The 20,917-nt window shown below is 46.9% G+C and overlaps 1 protein-coding gene across 3 annotated transcripts in view; it reads right to left on the bottom strand.

The window, feature by feature from the left end:
* Nucleotides 1-20,917, bottom strand: part of LOXHD1 (lipoxygenase homology PLAT domains 1) — a 182,936-nt gene that overhangs the window by 79,998 nt on the left and 82,021 nt on the right. For 2 of the 3 annotated variants that reach the window (XM_063077309.1, XM_063077308.1), the window contains exons 15-21: nucleotides 18,844-18,920; nucleotides 16,829-17,025; nucleotides 12,806-12,998; nucleotides 8,645-8,805; nucleotides 5,445-5,910; nucleotides 4,805-4,959; nucleotides 2,743-2,876 (exon numbers count right to left, since the gene is read on the bottom strand). In XM_063077309.1, the coding sequence (XP_062933379.1) occupies nucleotides 2,743-2,876; nucleotides 4,805-4,959; nucleotides 5,445-5,910; nucleotides 8,645-8,805; nucleotides 12,806-12,998; nucleotides 16,829-17,025; nucleotides 18,844-18,920 (1,383 nt within the window). The remainder of the gene's footprint in view (nucleotides 1-2,742; nucleotides 2,877-4,804; nucleotides 4,960-5,444; nucleotides 5,911-8,644; nucleotides 8,806-12,805; nucleotides 12,999-16,828; nucleotides 17,026-18,843; nucleotides 18,921-20,917) is intronic. The other variant, XM_063077310.1, reaches the window with a different exon arrangement.

Raw genomic sequence — 20,917 nt, forward strand, 5'->3', positions numbered from 1 at the left:
GATGCAAATGTAATATACCTGGGCATAAACTGAGCAAGCACGTGTAGCAGTTACATGTAGAAAATTGTAAAGCAATACTGGGATACATAAAAGAACAGCTGGATAAATGGAAAAGTGTTCCTGGGGGAAGCACTTAATATTCTAATGGCATAACAATCAAAATTCCACTTAATGTTTTGATTCGGAAAAGGTAAGAATAGTTATTTTAAAGAATAGAGGAAGAGGACAGTATTGCCAGATATTGAAATAGATTCTAAAGCTACAGTAATTTTTAAATTATTGGGCTGGTCCACAAATGCCAAATCAACAGAACAAAATAATGAACCCTGACTGAGCTGTATGGGGAAGCTGGGATGTTCACTATTTGTCACTACCCTTATGTTTCTGCAGCACTTTATCCTTTCAAGCTTAAATGCATTAGATTTTCAGAACATCTTGGGAAGTAAGCTGGGCTGGCATCATTAAGCCCACTTATCAGAAGAGGAAACAAAAATCCATAAAGATGGAATGACTTGTCCAGGTTGACCTGGTGAGTTTCTCGTCGAGGACAGACCCCAGGTCAGGACCCTGGTTTCCAGCCATAGGGTTGTCCCACAGCCTTTATGGGCTGTCACAATAGCTTCATGGAAAATCATGACATTGGGCCATCTGTGAGCTGTGTCTCAGAGTTCCCTTGGGCTGGTAAGGCAGGGAGGGCACAGAGAGCAGCCCATCAAGAGGGCAGGCTCCAAGAGACAACAGGCTGACACACCAGGCTGCAGGCCAAGAAATTGACTTAATTTAACAAACATTTATGTATTGGGTGCCCACTAAATTCCAGGTACCAACAGACCTCAGTGGTCCCAAGCCTGCTGGGGATATTATGTGCTTTCCTCCCTACCCCACTGCTCTGCACGTAGAGGGGCTTCTTTCATCTGTATTGCCCCTTGGCCTCTTTCACCCAAGAGAAATGTGGCCTAATAGTGACAACACACCAGATTCAACCCGGATGGTTTAGAGTTCTGGTCCTGGCTCTGAGGCTGTGGCTCCACCTCCCTGGGGCATGGTTTCTTCTCCCTTGGGAAGACTTAACACCCTCTTCCCAGCCTAGCTCATGTGGAGGCTGTGTGTCTCCAGTAAGGCCAGCAAACTATGGCCTTCAGGCCAAATTGGGCTCACCACCTGCTTATGCACATCTCACAAGCTAAGCATGGGTTGCACATTTTTCCTATTTATTTATTTATTCACTCATTCATTCACTTATTTAAAAATGCAAAGGCTATTTATTTAGAGCTTGCTGTGGCAAAGGAGTCAGCCACCATGACTTGTGTTTTGGCAGAGACTCAGAGGCAGACAGAGGGGTGGGAATGCCTAGTAGTGGGAAGAAGGGAAGGCTTCAGGTGTGCACTGACTGGAAGCTACTGTCATGGGGAAGCTGGAGGGGGGATATTTAGGAAGTGTACCCTACGTGATCAGCTGGGATTGCATATTTGGCTTTCTCTGGTTGGTCGTACGTTGGAAGTGGGGACAAAAATTAGGGGAGCTGTCACCTATTAATCAAGTCCAGCCATTTGGGGTGATTGTTACAAAAGTTAATGTTTTGCTTCCTGGATGGTTACTACAGGTAGCTTTCTGGCTTCTACAAGTCTGACTGAGTAGGCTGGCTTCCAGGCTATTTACTGCAGCTGAGGGGTTGCTTTCCTGGGCGGGTTGCTCACAGGTTGTGGGACAGAGCTCTATTTTACATAGTTTAGCCATTGTCCATTCGTATGTTCAGTCTCTCACATTCCTCTGCTCAGAGTCCTCCAGTGGCTTCCCTTGGCATACAGAGTCCTTAGGATGGCCTACAAGGCCCTCCATGAGCTGCTCCGTTTCCCCTCTGGCCTCACCATCTGCCACTCTCCCCTTCTCTCCACTCTAGCCACACTGGCCTCTTTGCTGTTCTGGAACATGCCAGGCCCTCTCCCAAGGCACTTAGGGCCTTCTCATATACTGTCTGCCTTTCTTTTTTCTTTCTTTCTTTTTTTTTTTTTTTAACTTTTCAGAGGTTGTAGATTTTAAATGGTTGAAAAAAATCTAAAGCAAGATGTTTTGTGATATGAGAAACTTACATACAGTTCCAATTTCCGTGTCCATAAGTAAAGTTTTGTTGGAACGCAGCCACCCCCAATCATTTCGGTATTCTCCACGGCTGCTTTTGCGCTACACCAGCAGAGTTGTGGCTACAGAGAACAAATGGCCTGCAAGGACTCAATATTTACTGTCCAGACTTTACAGAAAATATTTGCTGATCCCTAGTCTAGAAAATTAGCATAGTGCCCTGGGAGTTGCTTTATTCATGGAGAGACTTACGGGCAAGCTAAGCCTGAGCATGGAGACGGGGCCAATGAAGGTCTGACAGGGATTGAAAATCTGACCTCTCTGAATTGATGGACCTCAAGAGCTGCTGGATTGGATGGTCTACCAGACTGTCACCTGACAGGGCAAGAGGCTCTGGGGACTGCCCAGTGAGAGGGAAGGGGAATGTCGGCTACATGGGCCAAACCGACCCTGGTGGCCATGACAGGCAATACAGCCAGCCCACCCTCATCCTCACACATCACCTAGCCCACCCTCCCCTCAGATGTCGTGGAAAACCCACCCTCACCCTCAGACATCACAGCCAACCCACCCTCAGTTCTCTTTCCAGGACTGTCTTCATGGCAGGCATGTTGCTTCCTCAACTCAGGCCCCCTGACCTCCCTCTCCCCCAGCCCCACTCACGTGATCTCGTTGTTCATGTCAGTGATGTCTATTCTGTCCAGGAACCAGCCTGGTCTGTTGCCTGAGTTATCGTGGCGAATCCGAATCTTGGTCAGGGGCCCCAGGTCAATGGCATAGATGGTGAAGGTGTCTGTCTGGAAAGGGCCAGGGCAGGACTCAGAGGAGTGAGACCCACTTTCTCCCCACCAGGCCATCAGCTCCACCCTCCCAAGGACCCGAGCAACCAGAGGCTGAGCATAAGACCCAAAGCATCCAGAGGTGGGGACGATGGAAACTGCAGCTCGTTAGTCTGGTGTTTGGTCTGCACCAGTGTTGTTTTTTTTTCTAACTTGCCCCTGCCAGAGGATCTTCTCACTGTCATTGTACTCAGGAAGGTGGAGGGAGAGGAAGGGAGAAGGTGACTGTGAGACGGAAGCACAGGTTGGTTGGAAGCCTGCATTTGTGATGCATGTGGGGCTGGGGTGGGAAGGAGTGTGCACTGAGACCCTGTCCTTGTGTGTGCACACGTGTGTATAATATCCTGCAACCACAAGTCTTTATTAAGCATCTGCTATGAACCAGTCCTGTGCAAATCCAAAGTGATGGACAGAAATGGAAGACTTGGACCTGCCTACCATGCAGGTGGGAAGATGGAATGTGAGCTACACAAATGTCTGTGAGCCACTATGTGCACTGAGAGAAGCAGACTAGACTAAACTTGATAAGTGACTGGGGTCTTCTTGGCTATAACTTTTTTAACTCTTTATTTTGAAAAAGATTTCAAATCCACAAAAAACTTTCAGAAATAGTACAATGAAATTTTTTTCACTTTTACTTAAATTCCGCAGTGATTTACATTTGTTTGTCATTCTCTCTCTTTTCTCTATTACTTTCTCTATTTTTTTTGAAGCATTTGAAAATAAGTAGGAGATACCATAATCCTTCACCCTGAAGTATTCAACATGGATTTCCTAAGAACAAGGACATTCTCATATAACCACAACACAATGAACAAATTCAGGAAACTTAACGTCAACACTAGTCTCTAATGTATAGTCCATATTCAGATTTCACCAGTTGTACTGGTTACTATTCTTTTTTTTTCCAATCCAGGATGATGGTTGCTATAATTTTTAAAGAAAGGCAGAAATAAGTCCTAATCCACAAGTCACGGGAGGGAGTGTTGAAAGAAAAAGTAAAGGCCTCTGAAATACAAGTAAATCAAGTAATGAGCCTGGAAGTATTCTGATGGATTTGGCTTATTTTTTTCTTTCTTTGTGTTGATGAGAGAACCTGGCTTTGGGATGGGGGCAGGAATGGGAAGGATGAGATAGGGGATGATCTTCTAGTGAGGGGATATTGTAAAATCTTGTAGGACAAAGATGACACCTTATTTCTCATGCTTTCCCACTATACCTGGAAGAGGGAGGCACATTTCGTTCATGGCTCCCACTACCTCAGTGCACAGTCTAGGCTTCAAGCCTGACTTTCAAGCCTCTTGTGCCTTCCCACCTCCATGCTGCATTGGTCTTATCCAAGCTTATCCACTATGGCTCAGCACTAATCACAGCTCGGCTGGAAGACTCACTGTCCTCAGACCGGCCTTCCACATTTCTACTTCTGCGTATTTGCTCATGTGGTCCCGTCTTCTGAGAACATCTTTCATGGTCACCTTTATACATCTACACCATACTCATCTGCCACAGCCCAGTTTTTTGCTCCTTCCCACCAAGTTTTCCCCAGGCGCCATCTTGCAGTGAGCACTTCCACCTTGAACTTCCATCTGCTCAGCGCCTGAGCATCTACTACCTGGTACTTTTCTCTGCTTGTTCCTGTGAGTCAGATACCCTGCAGTCTCCATGGAGCTGGAGCTCCACCTCTACTTTTCTCACCACCCACCACAAAGCACCAGTGTTTACAGAGGTGGTGCTGCCAAAAAGCCTGGTTAGAGTCACCAAAGCACACTGCTGGGCATACAGCAGGCACTGTGCTGGGGGGAGCTGCCGTGGGAATGATCAGAGGGCACCATCCCCCATATCTGAGTCCCAACCACCTGCCCAGGGGCCAGAGACCCTCACTCTACCTGCCCCTGCTCAAACTTGTTGGACTTGTCTGACTTCTTCAGGGACCGCTCGCCTGTGTCACCATACTCCTCGCCATAGATGGTCAGGTAGACGTTGGCATCAGTGCCGGCCTTGGGCACATTCCCTGTGATCACCTGGACCTCATAGGTGTTGGCTGGAGACACAGAAAGATGCAGGATTGAGGACACCAGGGCCACAGTGTGGGCCTGAGGCACAGCCTCTCAGATGCAGCAGATCCTGGGAGCAGGAAGGATCTATGGATACATCTACACTAACCAGGTACTGAAATCGCCCCTCCTCCTAACCCAAGACTTTCCTTCACCACGGAGCCAAGAGGCAACATTTGGCCTCAGCAACCTTCCTACTGTATGTCCCCATGGTTAGTTTTATCAGTTATATCAAGGCTGCTCCCAAACTCATTGTTTCCTCCTAAGAGCCTCAGGACAAGGCCAGTGCTTAACCCCAAACAGAACCATCAATGGTGGCATTTCAGAGGGAGGCCAGGAGAGCTATTTGGAAACCATGGTGGGTTCCCACCTATTCAGCACCAATTTGGCCTCCATAGGAGGGAAATCTAAGCACCTCTGTCCCCATTGGGCCCCACCTTAAGGAAACTGTCTGACCCCTCGTCAGGCTTACACTCAGGACCCGGCCGGCCAGCTGGCACCAGCTCCACGACAAGTTCATTGTCTTCCTTGCCCCGGGCCAGCCAGCGGTGGGCATCGAACTTGTACTGCTCAATCACCTCCTGCATCCCTGGCCCAAACTCCTCCTGTTCCTCCTCCTCCTCGGTCTCCTCCTCCTCGGTCTCCTCCTCCTCCTCGGATGAAGACTCGCCCTCCTCGTCCCCCTCATCCTCCTCATCGCTGCCTTTCTTCCTCTTCTTCTTCCTCTGTAGCTTGGCCTTCAGCCGCTCCTTCTTGAGCAGCTGCCGCAGCTTGTCCTTCTCTTTCTTCTTCCGGGCCTCCTCCTCGGGCGTGAGGTCCACCTCCCGCACCACCAGGTGCCGCAGCCACACTGTGTCCACGAACCAGCTGGGTCTGAAGCCCTCACCCGTGTGCCCGAGCCGGATCTTGTAGATCTCGCCCACATCCACTGCCTCCAGCTGTGCAAAGTGCAGGGCGGTGGCTGGGCTGGCCCCTGGCATCCTCCCTGCCTCCCCTGCACAGCTGGGCACAGGACTTGTGTGCTGAGCTACCGGGTGGAGGGGCTCAGGGTGTCTGTGCTCAGAAGCCTCCACCTGCTCTCTCCCTCTGATCACACCCAGACTGGATCCGCTGGCCTGGCCCCAGACTCCACCCAAACTTATTTCCTTCTAACTCCACAGAAGTCAAGCTGATCTCCCTGTTTCTCTTTCTCTCAAACATACATACTCTCTCACACACACATGCACACACACATGCATACTCACACACACACACACACACGCACACACACCCACGCGCGCGTGCACACATACTCACACACACGCGTGCGCGCACACACACACGCACGCACACTCTCACACACACGCGCACACACACTCTCACAGGCGCACACGCACACAATGCACACTCACGCACACACACATGTGCGCACATAGTCACACACATGCGCACATGCACACGCACACACACACACTCACGCACGCACACACACACACACACACACACACACACACACACACTCTCTCTCTCTCATTACTATTTTCCGATCTTTGCTCCTGCAGTCCCTCACCTGGCCTGGCTTTATTCCCTCTTCTACCCCTAACTAAAACTTATTCATTCAGATTCTTGTGCTTCACTACCTTTTTTTTTTTTTTTTTTTTTTTTTTTTTTTAACTCGGCTCTGTTCTTCTATGTTCTCTTTCCAAAATTTTTCAATATTAAGCATACATAACTTTAGTAATAAGAAAAAAAAAGTGTTATTTTTCAAAAACAAAATCTCACCCATGCCCCTAGAGGTCCCAGGCCCCTCCCAGGCACCTGGTCTCAGCCTGCCTGCCTGTCCCCTTCCCCAAGAGCTCCGAGGGGGCTCAGAGCTTCGCTCTGGTTCTGGTCTGGCCTGGATGCCCTCTTTGCCCTCACGAGCTGGTGTCTGCCCACTCAGTCATGAGTTCCTTAAGGGCAAGAACCATCATTTTGTGCCTCTCCCCCACTGGGTATAGTAGGCAACTGGCTCCAAGGGCAGTGCTGATGGCTTCCTCACCCATTCTGTCCTGAGCCCCATGCTCTGAGGAAGGACCCACACTGAGGTAAGATCTGGGCCCTGCAGAACTCAGGGGAGGGCTTGTGTGAGATCCTTGCCAGTCAGGCTCCTCTTAGGCTCCCCAATGCGAATGAGCCCCTATCTGGGTGTTTGACACTTCTCAAAGCCCTGTCCCACTGGTTCTTCCACATGAGTGCCAGGGGAAACTGAGGCCCAGGGCTGTCCCATGAGTTACTCAATGTCCCACAATTCAAGTCCAGACCTAGATGAGAACTCAAGTCTTCTGACCTCCTGTTTATGAATCCACATTGCAGCCAATCTACCCTTGCAGGAAAACTACCAGCCGAGATGGAACCCAGAGCCACTGGGGAGAGCAGAATTTATCCTTCTCATCTACTTAGGGGATGGATGCCAGACTTGGTAGGTCACTTCTTCAGCACATTAGCTCACCTCTCTAGCATTTCCCAGGCCATGGCACCCCTGCAGCCAACCCCTCCAAGGGGGCCTGCTTGCTGCCTCCACCTCCAGAAGATGCTTTAATTAGTTACATCCTCATAACAGGCCACAATTTCCCAAGTGCATTCCCTGACATTGATTCTTTTGGTCATTACAGCAACTATGAAGCTGGCCAGGCAGAAATAAGCTAGGTTTTAACTGATGAAGAAGCTGAGGCTCAGAGAGGTACAATATAAGGGCCTCTGCCTCCTCAGGAGTCTATGAGGTCATTTGATTCAATGAGGTCCACTCTAGCTCTAATGTTCCAGACACCTGTGACCCTGGCCCAGGTCCTATTCGGCCAGGACCTTCTCCCGTGGGCACTGGGTAAGGATCTTCACCAAAGGCCACGATGCTCACAGCACCCAAACACTCCTAGAGCACCCAGCATGACCATGCTCCCTGCATACACATATCTGCAGATGGACACACACACATGCACACACATGCACATACATACACACACACTTGTGTCCAACATAAAACACCCATGTGTCCTCCAAGTGGCACTACTCTTGCATTCTCCTCTCCTGCCAACAACATGCTCACATTCTCATCTCTTTTTTCCTTCTATTCAAAGACTTGCAAAGGGAAGAGAGGAGGCCTGGAGCACTCAGAATGCTGCCATGGAACTCCAAAGTCTTCCACTGTCCTTCCTGAGAAGGAGCGTCCTGCCCAGTGCCCTGTCATCAGGCCTGAGAGAACAGTAGAATCAGAGGCCACAGGGCTGGGACTGGGTGGAAGGACCTGGGCCCTAGTGCCACCTTTGGCTAAATTAGAATCAACCACTCCAGCAGTTCTCAGAATCAGCAGCATGTTAGTATCACTGATAGAGCTTTTAAAAGCATGCACAGAAAACACAACCCACCCCTAGATTCTGATTTGACTGGTCTTGGGTGTGGACCAGGAGGCACTCTTTTCTTAAGCTCCCCAGGTGATTCTAACATGAGGCTAGGGCTGAGAACTACTGATCTGCTCCAACCTTTTCACTTTCAGGCCAAAAACTTGGGTCGGGAGAGAGGAAGCATTTTCCACCCAGCAGGAGGGAGGCACTCCATTCTTGAGGGAGTGTTGGCTGAAGAACTAAGAACATCCAGGAGACCCTCCTGGCATCCACTGGGCCCTCTGTTGACACCCTTGGGCTTACCCCCACACACCTGGAATGTGTCCCTGGAGGCCCGATCAAAAACTTTGGAGCGGCTGGAGAGGAAGAGAACTTCAGTCTTGCCTTCCTCACCATAGATTTGCATGTAGACTCGGGAAGTGGTGCCAGCACCGCCCACATCCCCTGTCCAAACCTCAACCTCATAGTGGACCACTGGATGCACATGTAGGAGAAATGGAACATTTAGTGATAGTAACAATGATAATAACAAAGCAAACATTCCCCTCTTCTACGTGCCTGGTGCTTCACAGGCATTATCTTATCTAATTGTCTCCTCAACACCATCAACCAGTATGATCATTCCCATTTTGCAGGTGGACAAACTGAGGCTTAGAGGAATTGAGTAGGTAGTGGAAATGGCAAACTTAACCAATCAGACTCCAGTGCCCAGTCACCCACTGCACTGTGTGTGTCGTTGGGTACCAGGAATGAGGAGAAGTCAATATACCAGCTGGAGCTCCCTGCTGTGTGTTCATCTGCTATAGTTTGAGTGTTTGTCCCATTTAAACCTATGTTGAAATTTAATTGCCATTGTAACAGTATTAAGAGGTGGTACCTTTAAGAGGAATTAGGCCATGAGTATTTCATCTCCATGGGAGGGACTGGTGTTGTTATAAAAGAGTGAGTTTGGCCCCCTCTTGCTCTCTTGCCCTCTCACCTTCCACCATGTTATAGCACAGCAAGAAGGCCTTTGCCAGATGCTGGCACCTTGATATTAGACTTTCCAGGCTCCAGAACTGTGAGCCAATAAATTTCTGTTCAATGTAAATTACCCAGTCTATGGTATTCTGTTATGGCATCACAGAACAGACTAAGACACTACCCCTGAGCAGATACCATTTGGCAGAAAGAAGCAAATGCTGTGTATTTGTTTCTCTTCCTTATTTTCGGTAAAGGACAAAGGGTTTGAACTATAGTGTTCATTTAAATATAGGCACCTTTCAGGTGATATCAACATATACTTTACACTCAGAGAGTTGTTTATATTTTGAAGTAATACTTCATCAAGATGTTAGAGGGTGTAAATGTGTTACATGTATGCACTGCAGAGGGCACTTCCCAATGGAGAGCAAAACATCTTCCAGAACTGGGGGACCATATTTTTTCAATGTGACTGGGACAAGACTTGCCCTCTCAGGTTTTTTTTTTTTTGAGTAAAGACTGTTACTTTCAATAAGATGATCTTTCATTTATGGTAATGAGAAGTTGGGGTCTGAAAATAAGAAGACTAGCTGAGAGCCTGAAGAGGTTAGACTAGGGATACTAGGCTCAGCTAAGAGTGAGGGTGGGATGGGGATTGGACAACAGGGGGATTCAGTGAAAGCTGGCATTCCAAATGGAGAGGAACCTCGACTTCCTCACCTCCCGCAGTTCTCAAGCCAACAGGTGGTCAGGATTATACAAAATTTTAAAAGATAATGATGAGCATTCAAAGAATAAGAACTAGTTCCTAGAAATTAAAATATGGTGATCTAAAATAAAATATTCAACGGAAAGGATAAAGTCAAGGACAGCTACAAAAAAGAAAAAGGAAATTCCCCAAGAACAGAAAAAAGATAAGAAAATCAGAGGAAGTCCAATATCTATCTAAGAGTTTAGTTCTAGAGAAAACAAAGGAAATACGGAGTTGGAAATTGTCAGAGAAATAATACCCCCCCAAAAGTTCCAGAACTAAAAAAAAAAAAAAAAAAAAAAAAAGCTTCCAGATTGAAAGAGCCCATGAGTTCCAGAACAATAAATAAAAGTAAAATTACAAAAAGCAATGAGAGCATTATGAAATTTCAGAATGTCAGGGATGAAAACAGAGTATTAAAGCTTTTAAAGAGAAAAAAAATCAGAGTTGGATAGCAGAAACATCTGACTTTTAAACTGCAACACTGCAAGCTATTAGAAGAGGTAGAACAATACTCTTTCAACTCTAAAGGAAAATAAGTTCTAAATCAGGATTCTGTAACAAGTTTAGCCATTAAAAATTGTGAGTTGACTAAAGACACTTGCAGACATGTAAGGTCTTGGCATTTATCTTTTATGCACTTTTTCTCAGAAAGCTATTAGTGAAGAATGTGCTCTACTAAAATGAGGGAATAACCAAAGAAGAGGAAGATATGGAATCCAGGAAACATCAGATGCAACCCATGAGATAAAAGAAAGATTTCCAAAAAGATGGTAAAAAGGGAGTCCCCAAAAGACAGCTGCATGGCAGCCTAGCAAGCAGGACGATGGAAGGCTCCAGAAAGAATCCTTGAGGGGGAAGGGGAAGGTAGGGAGGAAACCACCAGAATTCCTGCTGGATCTGAACATATGAAAAGAATTTTAGTTCTACTAGGGATGTGGAGATGACAGTGTTATGAGCTGAATTGTGTCCCCTCCACCCCCAAATTCTTATCTTGAAGCACTAACACCCAGTACCTCAGAATATAACTATATTTGGAGACAAGGCCTTTAAAGAGATGATTACATTTAAATAAGACCCTTATAGTGGGCCCTAATCCAATCTGACTGATGCCCTCATAAGTAAAGGAAACTTGGACACAGAGAGACACCAGTGATGTGCACACAAGGAGAAGATACCATGTGAGCACACAGTGAAAAGGCAGCCATCTGCAAGCCAGGGACCTATTTTCTTACGGCAGCACTAGCAGACTAACACAGACAGCGATGGGTATAGACATAACTATACAAATGAAAAAGTGAGATTATTATTAACTCTAGAAAAAAACCCAAAAATTTGTATAGAAAATGAAATTCAATCATCATACAGCAGGTGACTCAGCAGTGAATAAAATTTACATAGTCATAATAATGTAAAAATTGAATATTGGTTTAATCATACTGAAGGCTGGAAGGAGGGAAAGTACTTGTGTGTGTGTGTGCATGTGCGTGTGCACACACACAAGCACCCACAAGCCCATGCAAGTGTCCATGCATGTGAAAAGAGCTAAAGCCTTCTCTTCCAAAGTGGGAAAAAAATAGATTATGTCTAAGACTGACAAAATCAAAAAATTGATAAGCATGTTATTTAAAAAATATGGAGCTAAATTTCAGAGGAAAAATCAAAAGTAATTAAAGGTGTTACCTCTGAAGAAGAGGATGGGTCAAGGGGAAGAGGTAGGAAAGGGAACTATTGTTTTTTAATCTTTATCTTCTTGACTAGTACCTGTATTACTCTGATGGAAATCAAGTTTTGATTTATAAAAGGAGGGAAGGAGTTGATTCTCACACTGGTGGGGGCCATTACAAAGCATGTGCATAAGACACAGCCCTCAAGGAATGTCTAGGTTGATTGGGAAGATAGCAAGAGCTCTGGAGGAGGGAGAGGTGTCTTGGTATTGGTTTCCTTCTCAGAGAAGCTTCCTGTGGAAGTGAGTCCCAGGCAGTTGCTTTCAAAATAGATGTAGAAATGCAGAGGTAAGGGAAGGAAAGTTCTCCAGCCAGATTTTGGCCCCACTGTCTTCCCAACCCTCCAGGTAACCTCTACTGTCTCTGACCCCTAGCACGATCTATGTCTCTCACATCATGTGCAATGGGTATCAGATCATCTTGAACTCCACCTCCTTAGAAATGTCACCGCCCTATCCAAAAAGGTCCTCTACTTGTACCACTGCTAACCCTTTGTCCTGAATCATCTTCTTTATAGCTCTTAGTTGTTACTATCATACATTTATTGTTTGTTTCCCCTGGTGGAACGTAGGGTCTGCAGGGGCAGGGCTTTGTCTATTTTGCTCAGAGATGCCTCCATAAAGCCCAGACCCGTGCTGGCACAGAGAAACCCTCAGTCTATATTTATTGAATAAATGAGTGAATAAACAGTTTTATCTCCTCAGCCAATCTTCCCAGGGGAAGACACAGATGATGTCTCAAACTTCTGTCCTACACAGGGTTGAGAATGTACACTCCCTGTTAAAGTCATTTGCTGCTCTTATCCTAGAAAAAAAGTTTCATCCATTGGGTTCTCAGTTTTCCCATCTGTAAAATGAGCCCTTCTTTCCCTCCTAGAACCATGGTACCAGAGGCAATTGGAAGCCCCCATAATCTCCCTGCAGGTTCCACCATCACCACCACATGGGGATAAGACCCAAGTGGCCCTCCTGCTTCCCCACGGCCCCATCCACAGGGAAACAATGTGATGGTCCCACCACGGCCTCCTCCATACATTTCTGGATCTCCACGACCTCGCTGGGATAGAGCTCGACCTCCAGGCGCCCATCAGCCTGGTTCTTGTCCAGCCAGCGGTTGGCAGGAAAGGTGTACTGCTTGCCTTGGCGGGGCACACGGATCTGGACACTGCCCAGGAACCAGCCTGCATGTATGCCAGTGCTGTCGTGCCCAATCACCAGCCTGTTGATCTGGAAGGAAACCAGATGAGGTTGAGCAGGGAGCAGTTCATAGAAACCTCCATGCCCGCATCCCTACCTCCCTGAACACCAGCACAAACAGCTCCCCTTAACCCAGGTCTCCAGTTCCCCAGAAGAGGCGGACCATGCAGGAGAGGCTGGGTCCCAGTAGTGTCCCTGCCATCACCCAGCTGGGGAGCCAGGGCTTCACTTCTGCCTGAAGACTCCACTCACTCATCTTTGTCCAGCATACTTCCCGGGACAGTTGTGAGAAGGAAGTGGGGGAGCAGATGTGGTGTGAACTTTAAAGGCTCCAGCATGTACTTAATAATGTTAGCTTGTAGCTGCATGAGAAAGCAAATAGGTTCATGGGCCACATAACGTTTGGGTTAACAACAGACTGTATATACAGTGGTGGTCCTATAAGATGATAATACTGTATTTTTACTTTATGTTTCTCTGTTTAGATATGTTTAGATACACAAATACTTACCATTGTATTATAATAGCCTGCTGTATTCAGTGCAATAACATGATGTACAGGTTTGTAGCCTAAGAGCCATAGGCCATATCTATAGCCTAGATATGTAGTAGGCTATACATCTAAGTTTGTGTAAGTACACTCTATGATGTTCGCACAATGACGAAATCACCTAACGACTCATTTCTCAGAATGTATCCCTGTCATTAAGCAACACATGACTGTAATCAATATGTTTATGCTCACCTTCTGATAACTGTGTTATCAATTTGGTCTTGTTTTATTTGCTTTTGGTTTGATTTTGTTTTAAACAATACACTGTTGTACATATTTCTCTATATCTTCTTTGGCAGACCCATCTTGCATGTGACAGAATATGCAGACAACCTATCGGGGCACTGTGGTTCTGTATCCAATTCTTCCTCTCACTCCTGGACCTGAGAACATCTTTGTTTTGCTAATGGTCTATAGTCTATTCTATAGTCCACTTGCTTTGCTATTTTACATTTTAACATCTTTGCCCATAGGTAACATAGAGAGTGCAGATGATCATATCACCATCTTTACATGTATTTAGCTTTTCAGTATTCAAATTGCTTTTATGGTTTTTTTTTTGAAATACCTCATACAGGGCCATTTTAACATCAGATGGAATTAGCAGATGGCCTTTGAGAACACTTCCAGCCCTGAGATTCTCTCTGTGATGGTTTGCAGGGGTGATGCTAGGCATGAGTCTGGTGCCAAAAGGCCAGATATAGAAAACTATCCATGTGAGCCCTGCTCTCTCTCTTCCAAGTACTAAGTGCCCCTTTGTAGCTGGTAATGGGACTGTCACAGCTGAGTGCATGTAGCCCAGTCTCCTGGAACAGTCAGAATGAAACCGCTAAGTTTACAAAGTCTGAAGGCCATTTGAGTGCATGCCAAGTGACAGAGGAGAGTTTCATTGTCTTTCTGTGGTGCTGGGACTATGAAAGTACTGGGGAGGGGTCAGGAAAGAGTAAAGACAGAGGCCAGTGTCTTCTACCTGATATGACTGGAAGCTCCCTGTGGCCAGGACTATCTTTCTTTTCTATAACACTTTGCACCTGACATAGAGTAATTGTTGAACAGATTTATTTAGTACTTACTATTAGCATGTGGGTATTATTAACAGTCCCATAAGGATCCCCTGTTGTTGTAAATGGGAAAACTAAGGCAAACAGAAGTTAGGTAACTGCACAAGAGAGGTAAGTGAAAATGCTGGGTCTCAGAAGAGGCAGTTGGTAGCCAGAGTCCAGGCTCCCAACCTCTTGGCTACACTGCTTGTTGAGGGGCTTTCAGAAACACAAGGAAGGGCCTAAACACCCTCCTACCGCCACCTCCTCCCCTCAGATGGCTCATTTATCTGTTGGCTGCTACCAGAAATCCTTTAGTAAAGGGAACGGCATTTTCACTCTACCATTATTCATTAAGCTTAAATGTAAACACACTGTGATCCAGGAAAACCGTGATCTAAGCTTTCTAACTTCAAGGTATAAATGGTTGACATGAGATCTCTCCCCAGAGTGAGTTTTGATGGGAGAAGAGATTTCCATGGCCCAGAGTGCCTGAAATAGGGCAGAGCTCACAGCGAGGGAGGAGCAGGAAAGAGAAGGTTGGAGACAGAGGGCTCGTTACCTTCTCGATTTCCACCAAGCCACACTCTGAGAAGGGCGAGTGGTAACAAATCTCAGCTCATATTTCTGGAGACATCCTCAGTGCTCAAATCCAGGATTTAGATCTATGTTTCTTCAGGTGAAATCAAGAAATATTCTCACCTTGACCAACCTCTAGCCAGGCTCCTGAGCCCTTTCTTGATTAAGCCTCAAACTTGGCCTATAAAGACTTGGACGAAACAATAACATAGTTTCTAACAGCTCAAGGCCACATCCCTAGGATGACCCTAACCCCCTTAAGGTGCCTGCCTGAGAAAATACAAGGCTGCTAAATGATTTTACTGTTGGTTCAGGCTAAGTTGAAGATGGGGTCCCTGTCTGTCAGCCTCCGAGGAAGGGCAGAACCCAACTCTGATAAGGGCTCGTTAGCAAACCCAGATGTGTGTCACACAGACCCACCTCCACCTTACTGCTTTCTGTGGTTTTTCACTTCTCTGACTATGAAACTCCTGTTCACCCTCATCCTATTCCCTCGTTCTCCCTTTAAAATGCCTTGTAAACCTCTGCACAAATCAATTGAGTTCAGTTCACTTTGGAATATTTTCCCTATTATAGTAGTATATTACTGATTAAAGTCTGTCCACTTTAGTGTTCAGCTTTGTTTATCTTTGGTGAAGTGCTCAGATTTGTTATGGCAGGGCCACCTGGAGCCTTGATAGATGGAGACTCTTGGGTCCCATCTCCTAAGGCAGAATCTCTCGGGTATGCCTGGAAGTGAGCACCCAAACAAGCTTCCTGGGCATATTCTGGTGCACAGGTGGGAAGTATTTTCAGCTCCTCTTTTCAGTCCTTCCTTCTTCTCTTTTCCATCCCCATACCCAGTGTAGAGAAAATATAGGAAAATGGTCAGGGCCCCTCAGATGTTCAGAATCTTGCCGAGCATTTGATGTAAATATGCACATGCGCCCAGGTGTCCCTTTGTTATTGTCTAATGTAATTGCACATGTACACCCAGGTGTCCTGGGTTGTGGATTTAAGTATAAAGGACTAGCAGCTCTGATCCACAGTGCCCCCTGCCCCTGGGATGCCCCGAGAAGCCACCACTGCTGCTGCTTCTGCTGCTGCTGCTGCTGACTGATTTCATGTCATCTGCCAGCAGCTCCCAGGATCCTTCCCAATTACCTAGCATAGACCTCCATGTGAGGGGTATGGTGACCCAGCCTGGCATGTGAGGAGTCTGGTGACCCAGTGTGTACAATGGGTTTGAAGGGTCTGAGCCCTAGCCCTGACAACACAAATGGGAACTTAGTATAACTAAAATAATGAAACGTTTTGGCTTTAGTTTAGCTATTGCTGTAACCCCACAATTGGCATAGATGTGTAGCTTTACACCCAGTGATTCCTTTTCCAGTGTTTGTGACTCAGGTACATTGGTCCTGGCTATGTAGATAAACAAAATGTTGGGAGTAAAGCCCCTAAAAATACACCCCAAAGAGACTTTGGGAGCTAAAGCACTGTTTACATATGTTTAGCTGCTCCAAGTCGCAGCTGGAAAACAATACACCTCACTAACAAGCTTCAAGTGGACATTTTTTTCTTCAGAATGGGCTCACCTCTGTGTACATTAGTGTGTGAATGTGTGTACATGTGTTTGTGTGGACATGTGTGTGGATGTATGTAGGGGAACGGGTGAGATGGTGTCACGTGATCTTGCAAAGGAGACTTACAGTTCCAATGTTCAGGGTCTCAAGAGTGAACTCATCCACCCGACCACGTTCAAAACAGTCTTTGAGGTTGTTGTCAGAGACAAGAAGAACTTGCTTAATGGTGTCAGATTTATCCCCGTAGAGCTTGATGTAGACTCGAGAATCTGTGCTGGCTCCAGAGATGTCCCCGGTCTTCAAGCTGATGTGATAGCGAAAGTCTGCACAGTCCAAGGCAGAGGGAGGAAGGGGGGGTTAGTGCAGGGTGGGAGACTAGGAGCAGAGTGCAGGACCAGGAGGGCAGTCTGCAGCTGGGGAGGGGGCACAGGTTGGGTGGCAAGAAACTGGGCTCCCGCTCTCTCCAAGTAGCCCTGTGACTTGGAAAAGGGGCTCTCTCCCTCTTTGTGGAGCCTCCTCATTACAAAATCAGAAGTCTAATAGGTGCTCTGCCTGTTCTGGAATATGTGTGAATGCACTAGGAAAAAGAAAGTGTGCAAATCATAGGCAAGAACACCAAAATTTGAGAGACTGAAAGGATCTCTAGCAATCACCTGGTCCAGCTTCTCTTCTGATGGACAAGGAAACTGAGGCAAAGAGAGCACCAACCTTTCTAGATAGTGTTTAGCACATTATGTACACAGTATTGCTAAGTGTTCTGATCTCAGTTTTGCAGGTGAGGAATCAGACGTCATGTGTTTGGTGCAAGATGGCAACAGCCAGGAGTGAAATCCTAATGTGGACCTAAAGCCCCTGCTTTTAACTGCGACTCCATGCAGATGTCACTCCATTTTATCAGCCAGAAAGATCTGTATCATCTGTGTGCAAGGATAAAAATGTCTCAGGAAAATGTGAGTCCTGGAGCAACAGGAGCCGAGACCCAAAGTCCTCAGGCTTATTCCAGGGCATGGGTTTTGGGGAAAGAGGAAGCATTGAGATGATGAGTGATGCTCATTTCCAGGCCCTCCACTCACTGCTACCACAAGGTCTTCCCACTGGGCAGAAAGATCTGGGGAAAGTCAGTGGAGCACACCTTGCCTGAAGGGTCAGCCCCACAGACTGGTCAGGCCCTGGGAAAGGCCAGACCTGTGGGGCTGGTCCAGATCAGCTCCACCAGAGACATCCAAGGGCACTTGAAGAAATGGCTTCTGCCCTTCTTGTTAAAAAATGTAGCAGGAACCGAGAAGACCTCTCCCTCATACCGTTTTCTATCTAAACCCTTTCAAAGGCTCTGACTTGGGAACAGGGGGTAGGGTGGAGCAGGAGCTTGTTGGAGTAGGAAGAACAGACCTCGGTGCACTGGGGGTCCCTTTACCACAGGCAAGGGTCACTTCATCTCGTAAGGTCCTTCCCAGCTCTTAAATACTATAATTCTGAGTCCAGAGCCTGGACACTGTTCCAACTCTGCAATCTGATCTTAGGAAAGATCAGATCTAAATATCTTTAGCCCCTCCAGATCTCAGTTTCCCCATCTGACAAATGGCCATCATCAGATTTGCTTATCTTCTGGGGTTATTGCAGGGCTCAAATGAGATAAAAAGTGATAAACATGAGTATCGTTGCAGGTTCTGAAGATAAATTCATTTTAAATTTTGCATAAAGATCAAGATCAAACCAAGACACTTGAAGAAATAACATCAATAAGGAAAACTATAAGGCCTCCAGGACAATACTTGACATTTTTTAAAAAGTCCTCCTTTTACAGCCCTTTCAAACTTGTGTTTCTCTTCACAAGGCCTGAGCGACAGACACCCCCAGTTCTTGATGGCAGCAGCTAGCGTTGCTGTTCTTGTCATTCACGTTGACCTATATGCATCCAGGGCCTCATGCCTGAGGCCACAAAGAAACTGTGCACGAGCATAGACAGACAAGAAGTTTCCAGACGCTCCCTTAGAGCCCCTCCTCCCCACCCTCCCTGGGCTGCCTCCATGAAATGAAATGGAGGGCATGTATTTTCCTGAAGGGCTTGCTTCTGTTTTGCTGAAGCAGGGTCTGTGTCTCGGCAGGAGTACAGCTACCACCTGGTCATCAGGACAACTTACTCTTCAGCGTCGCATTGCTGTCACTGGGCAGCAATTCTCGGACCAGCTGCCCATCGTCCTTATCCTTGTCCAGCCACCTGGTGGGCAAACGGGGGGATGTTAGCTCTTCGAGTGGGGCAGACAGACAATGAAACTGTCACACTATCTGTGCAGAGGTGCAGGAAGGTCGGAGCCTTGTATTCAGCAAAGGAAAAGGACTGTACAGGAGGTTATAACAAAGCATTTCAACCCAGACTGGAGAAAGAGGGCTTCCCTGAGGAGGTGATATTTGGTTGAGATTGGAAGGATGGCAAGCAGTTAACCAGCAGAAGAGGGAGGAGTATTGCAGACAGACAACATATCCTGGAATGGAACAGAGCCTGTGAGAGTTGACAGAAGGCCCACATGGCTGGAATGCAGCCAGTGAAGGGAAAAGTGCCAGCCGATGAGGCTGGAGAGAAAACAGGGTCCCATGGTGTAGGACGTTGGTAATCACGGTAAAAATCTGTTCTAAAAGCCACTGTTATCATCAAAAACAACCATCTCTTTTTATAAGGGCCTACCATGAGCATGGCACTGTTCTGAGGGTTCTAGGGTGGAAAGAAGACAGAGAAGACACACTAAGGTAAGTAAGACATAGCCCAGGCTGTTGAGAACCTCAGTGTAGTCAAGAAGACGGGATGGACTGGCTGAGGCACTGAAGACCAAGACAAAAATGGGCGTTTGTCCAAAGTAAGTGCTCCGTGAATTCAGAGAAATGATAAGTGTTCACGGCAGAGGTGGCTTTGAAATGAGCCCTTGAGGATGAATGAGATTTGCCTACAAGGAGAAGCAGGGTCTGTGCCCTGTAGGGCTGGGGTTTGGTAGCCATGACTCCTCAGTATGCCGGAGTGAGCCATGTCCTAGCTCTCTGCAAGTCACCCACCAGGGGCAAAGGCATAGGGCCATTTGCCTGAGAAGCACTTTTCCCAGTAACCACGGAGACCCAGCGTAGGAAATCATTTGGTCATGCAAGTATAAGCCGTCAAGGCTCCAGTACTCAAGATGGGGCCAATGGCAGCCAAAAAGACACCATCAGTTTCCTCCAGAGTATTAGGGAAACCAAAAAATTTGTTTCTTGACCACAGAATCTCCCCATCTATGTCTTGGTGCTTGTCTTTGCAGCCCAGCCCATTACACTCCTGAGAGAGAGAGACGCAATTCCCAGGCCACAGAGCCTATAAAGCAATCCAAGGCACAGCTTGCTCTCCAGTCCCCCTGACATGGAGCTCAGGCCTCCCTAAACCACAGTCTTCTTTGCTAATACACTACTCCCCACTGCCAGGTGGAGGCAACACTGCAGTCTCCCTCATCCCTTCTCTCTCACCATCCTTCTCCAAACACATGATCTTACATTTCCATGGGACTTTGCTGTCAGTTGGCTGTTAGCTAACAGTAAAATGTTAGCCAACAACTACATCGTTACACTTCCCTTGGGCTTTGGTGCTGTGAATCTAGAATACCAGAAAAATGTCTGAGACTCCAAGACATGAAGATGTGGGATTCCAGGCATTATGATGGGAGAGTTTGGGAACAGGGGACTGCTAGCTCAAATCCCTCAAATCAGCCACTGGAAGCCTGGCCCTCTGCTGAGATCACTCTGGCAGCTCCCACAGTCAAGGAGACTGCAGAGGAGAAGGTGTGGTTTTGCCCTGGCCACATTCTAGGGGAAGGAGGGCTGGAAAGTCACAGGCCCTCAGCCATTGGAAAATCTCACCTGCTCACTCTCTATTCTCTCTGAACTTATCCATCCCCAGCCCCTCCCCGGCAGCAAAAGGAAACTATGACTCATCATTTTGTTTCCACCTAAATACTTGCAGGTATTAATAGATATTCTCAAACGTGGCCATTTTCTTTCAGCTGCAAACACTTCAGCCCAGTTTCAGAGTGAGATGTCCCTAAACGGATGTCAGTCTGCTGGATTTTATAACTCTCCCCCTGGGCTCACAGAAGTGTGCAGGTACTCATGCGCACGCACACTTGCTATAGCTCTTACCACTCCTTGATCCTAACAGAAGAGAAGTTTTAATAAATAGGCCTGGTCCATCCTTCCCTC

This window comes from Cynocephalus volans, chromosome 13 (assembly GCF_027409185.1).
Source record: "Cynocephalus volans isolate mCynVol1 chromosome 13, mCynVol1.pri, whole genome shotgun sequence".
Taxonomy (NCBI): domain Eukaryota; kingdom Metazoa; phylum Chordata; class Mammalia; order Dermoptera; family Cynocephalidae; genus Cynocephalus; species Cynocephalus volans.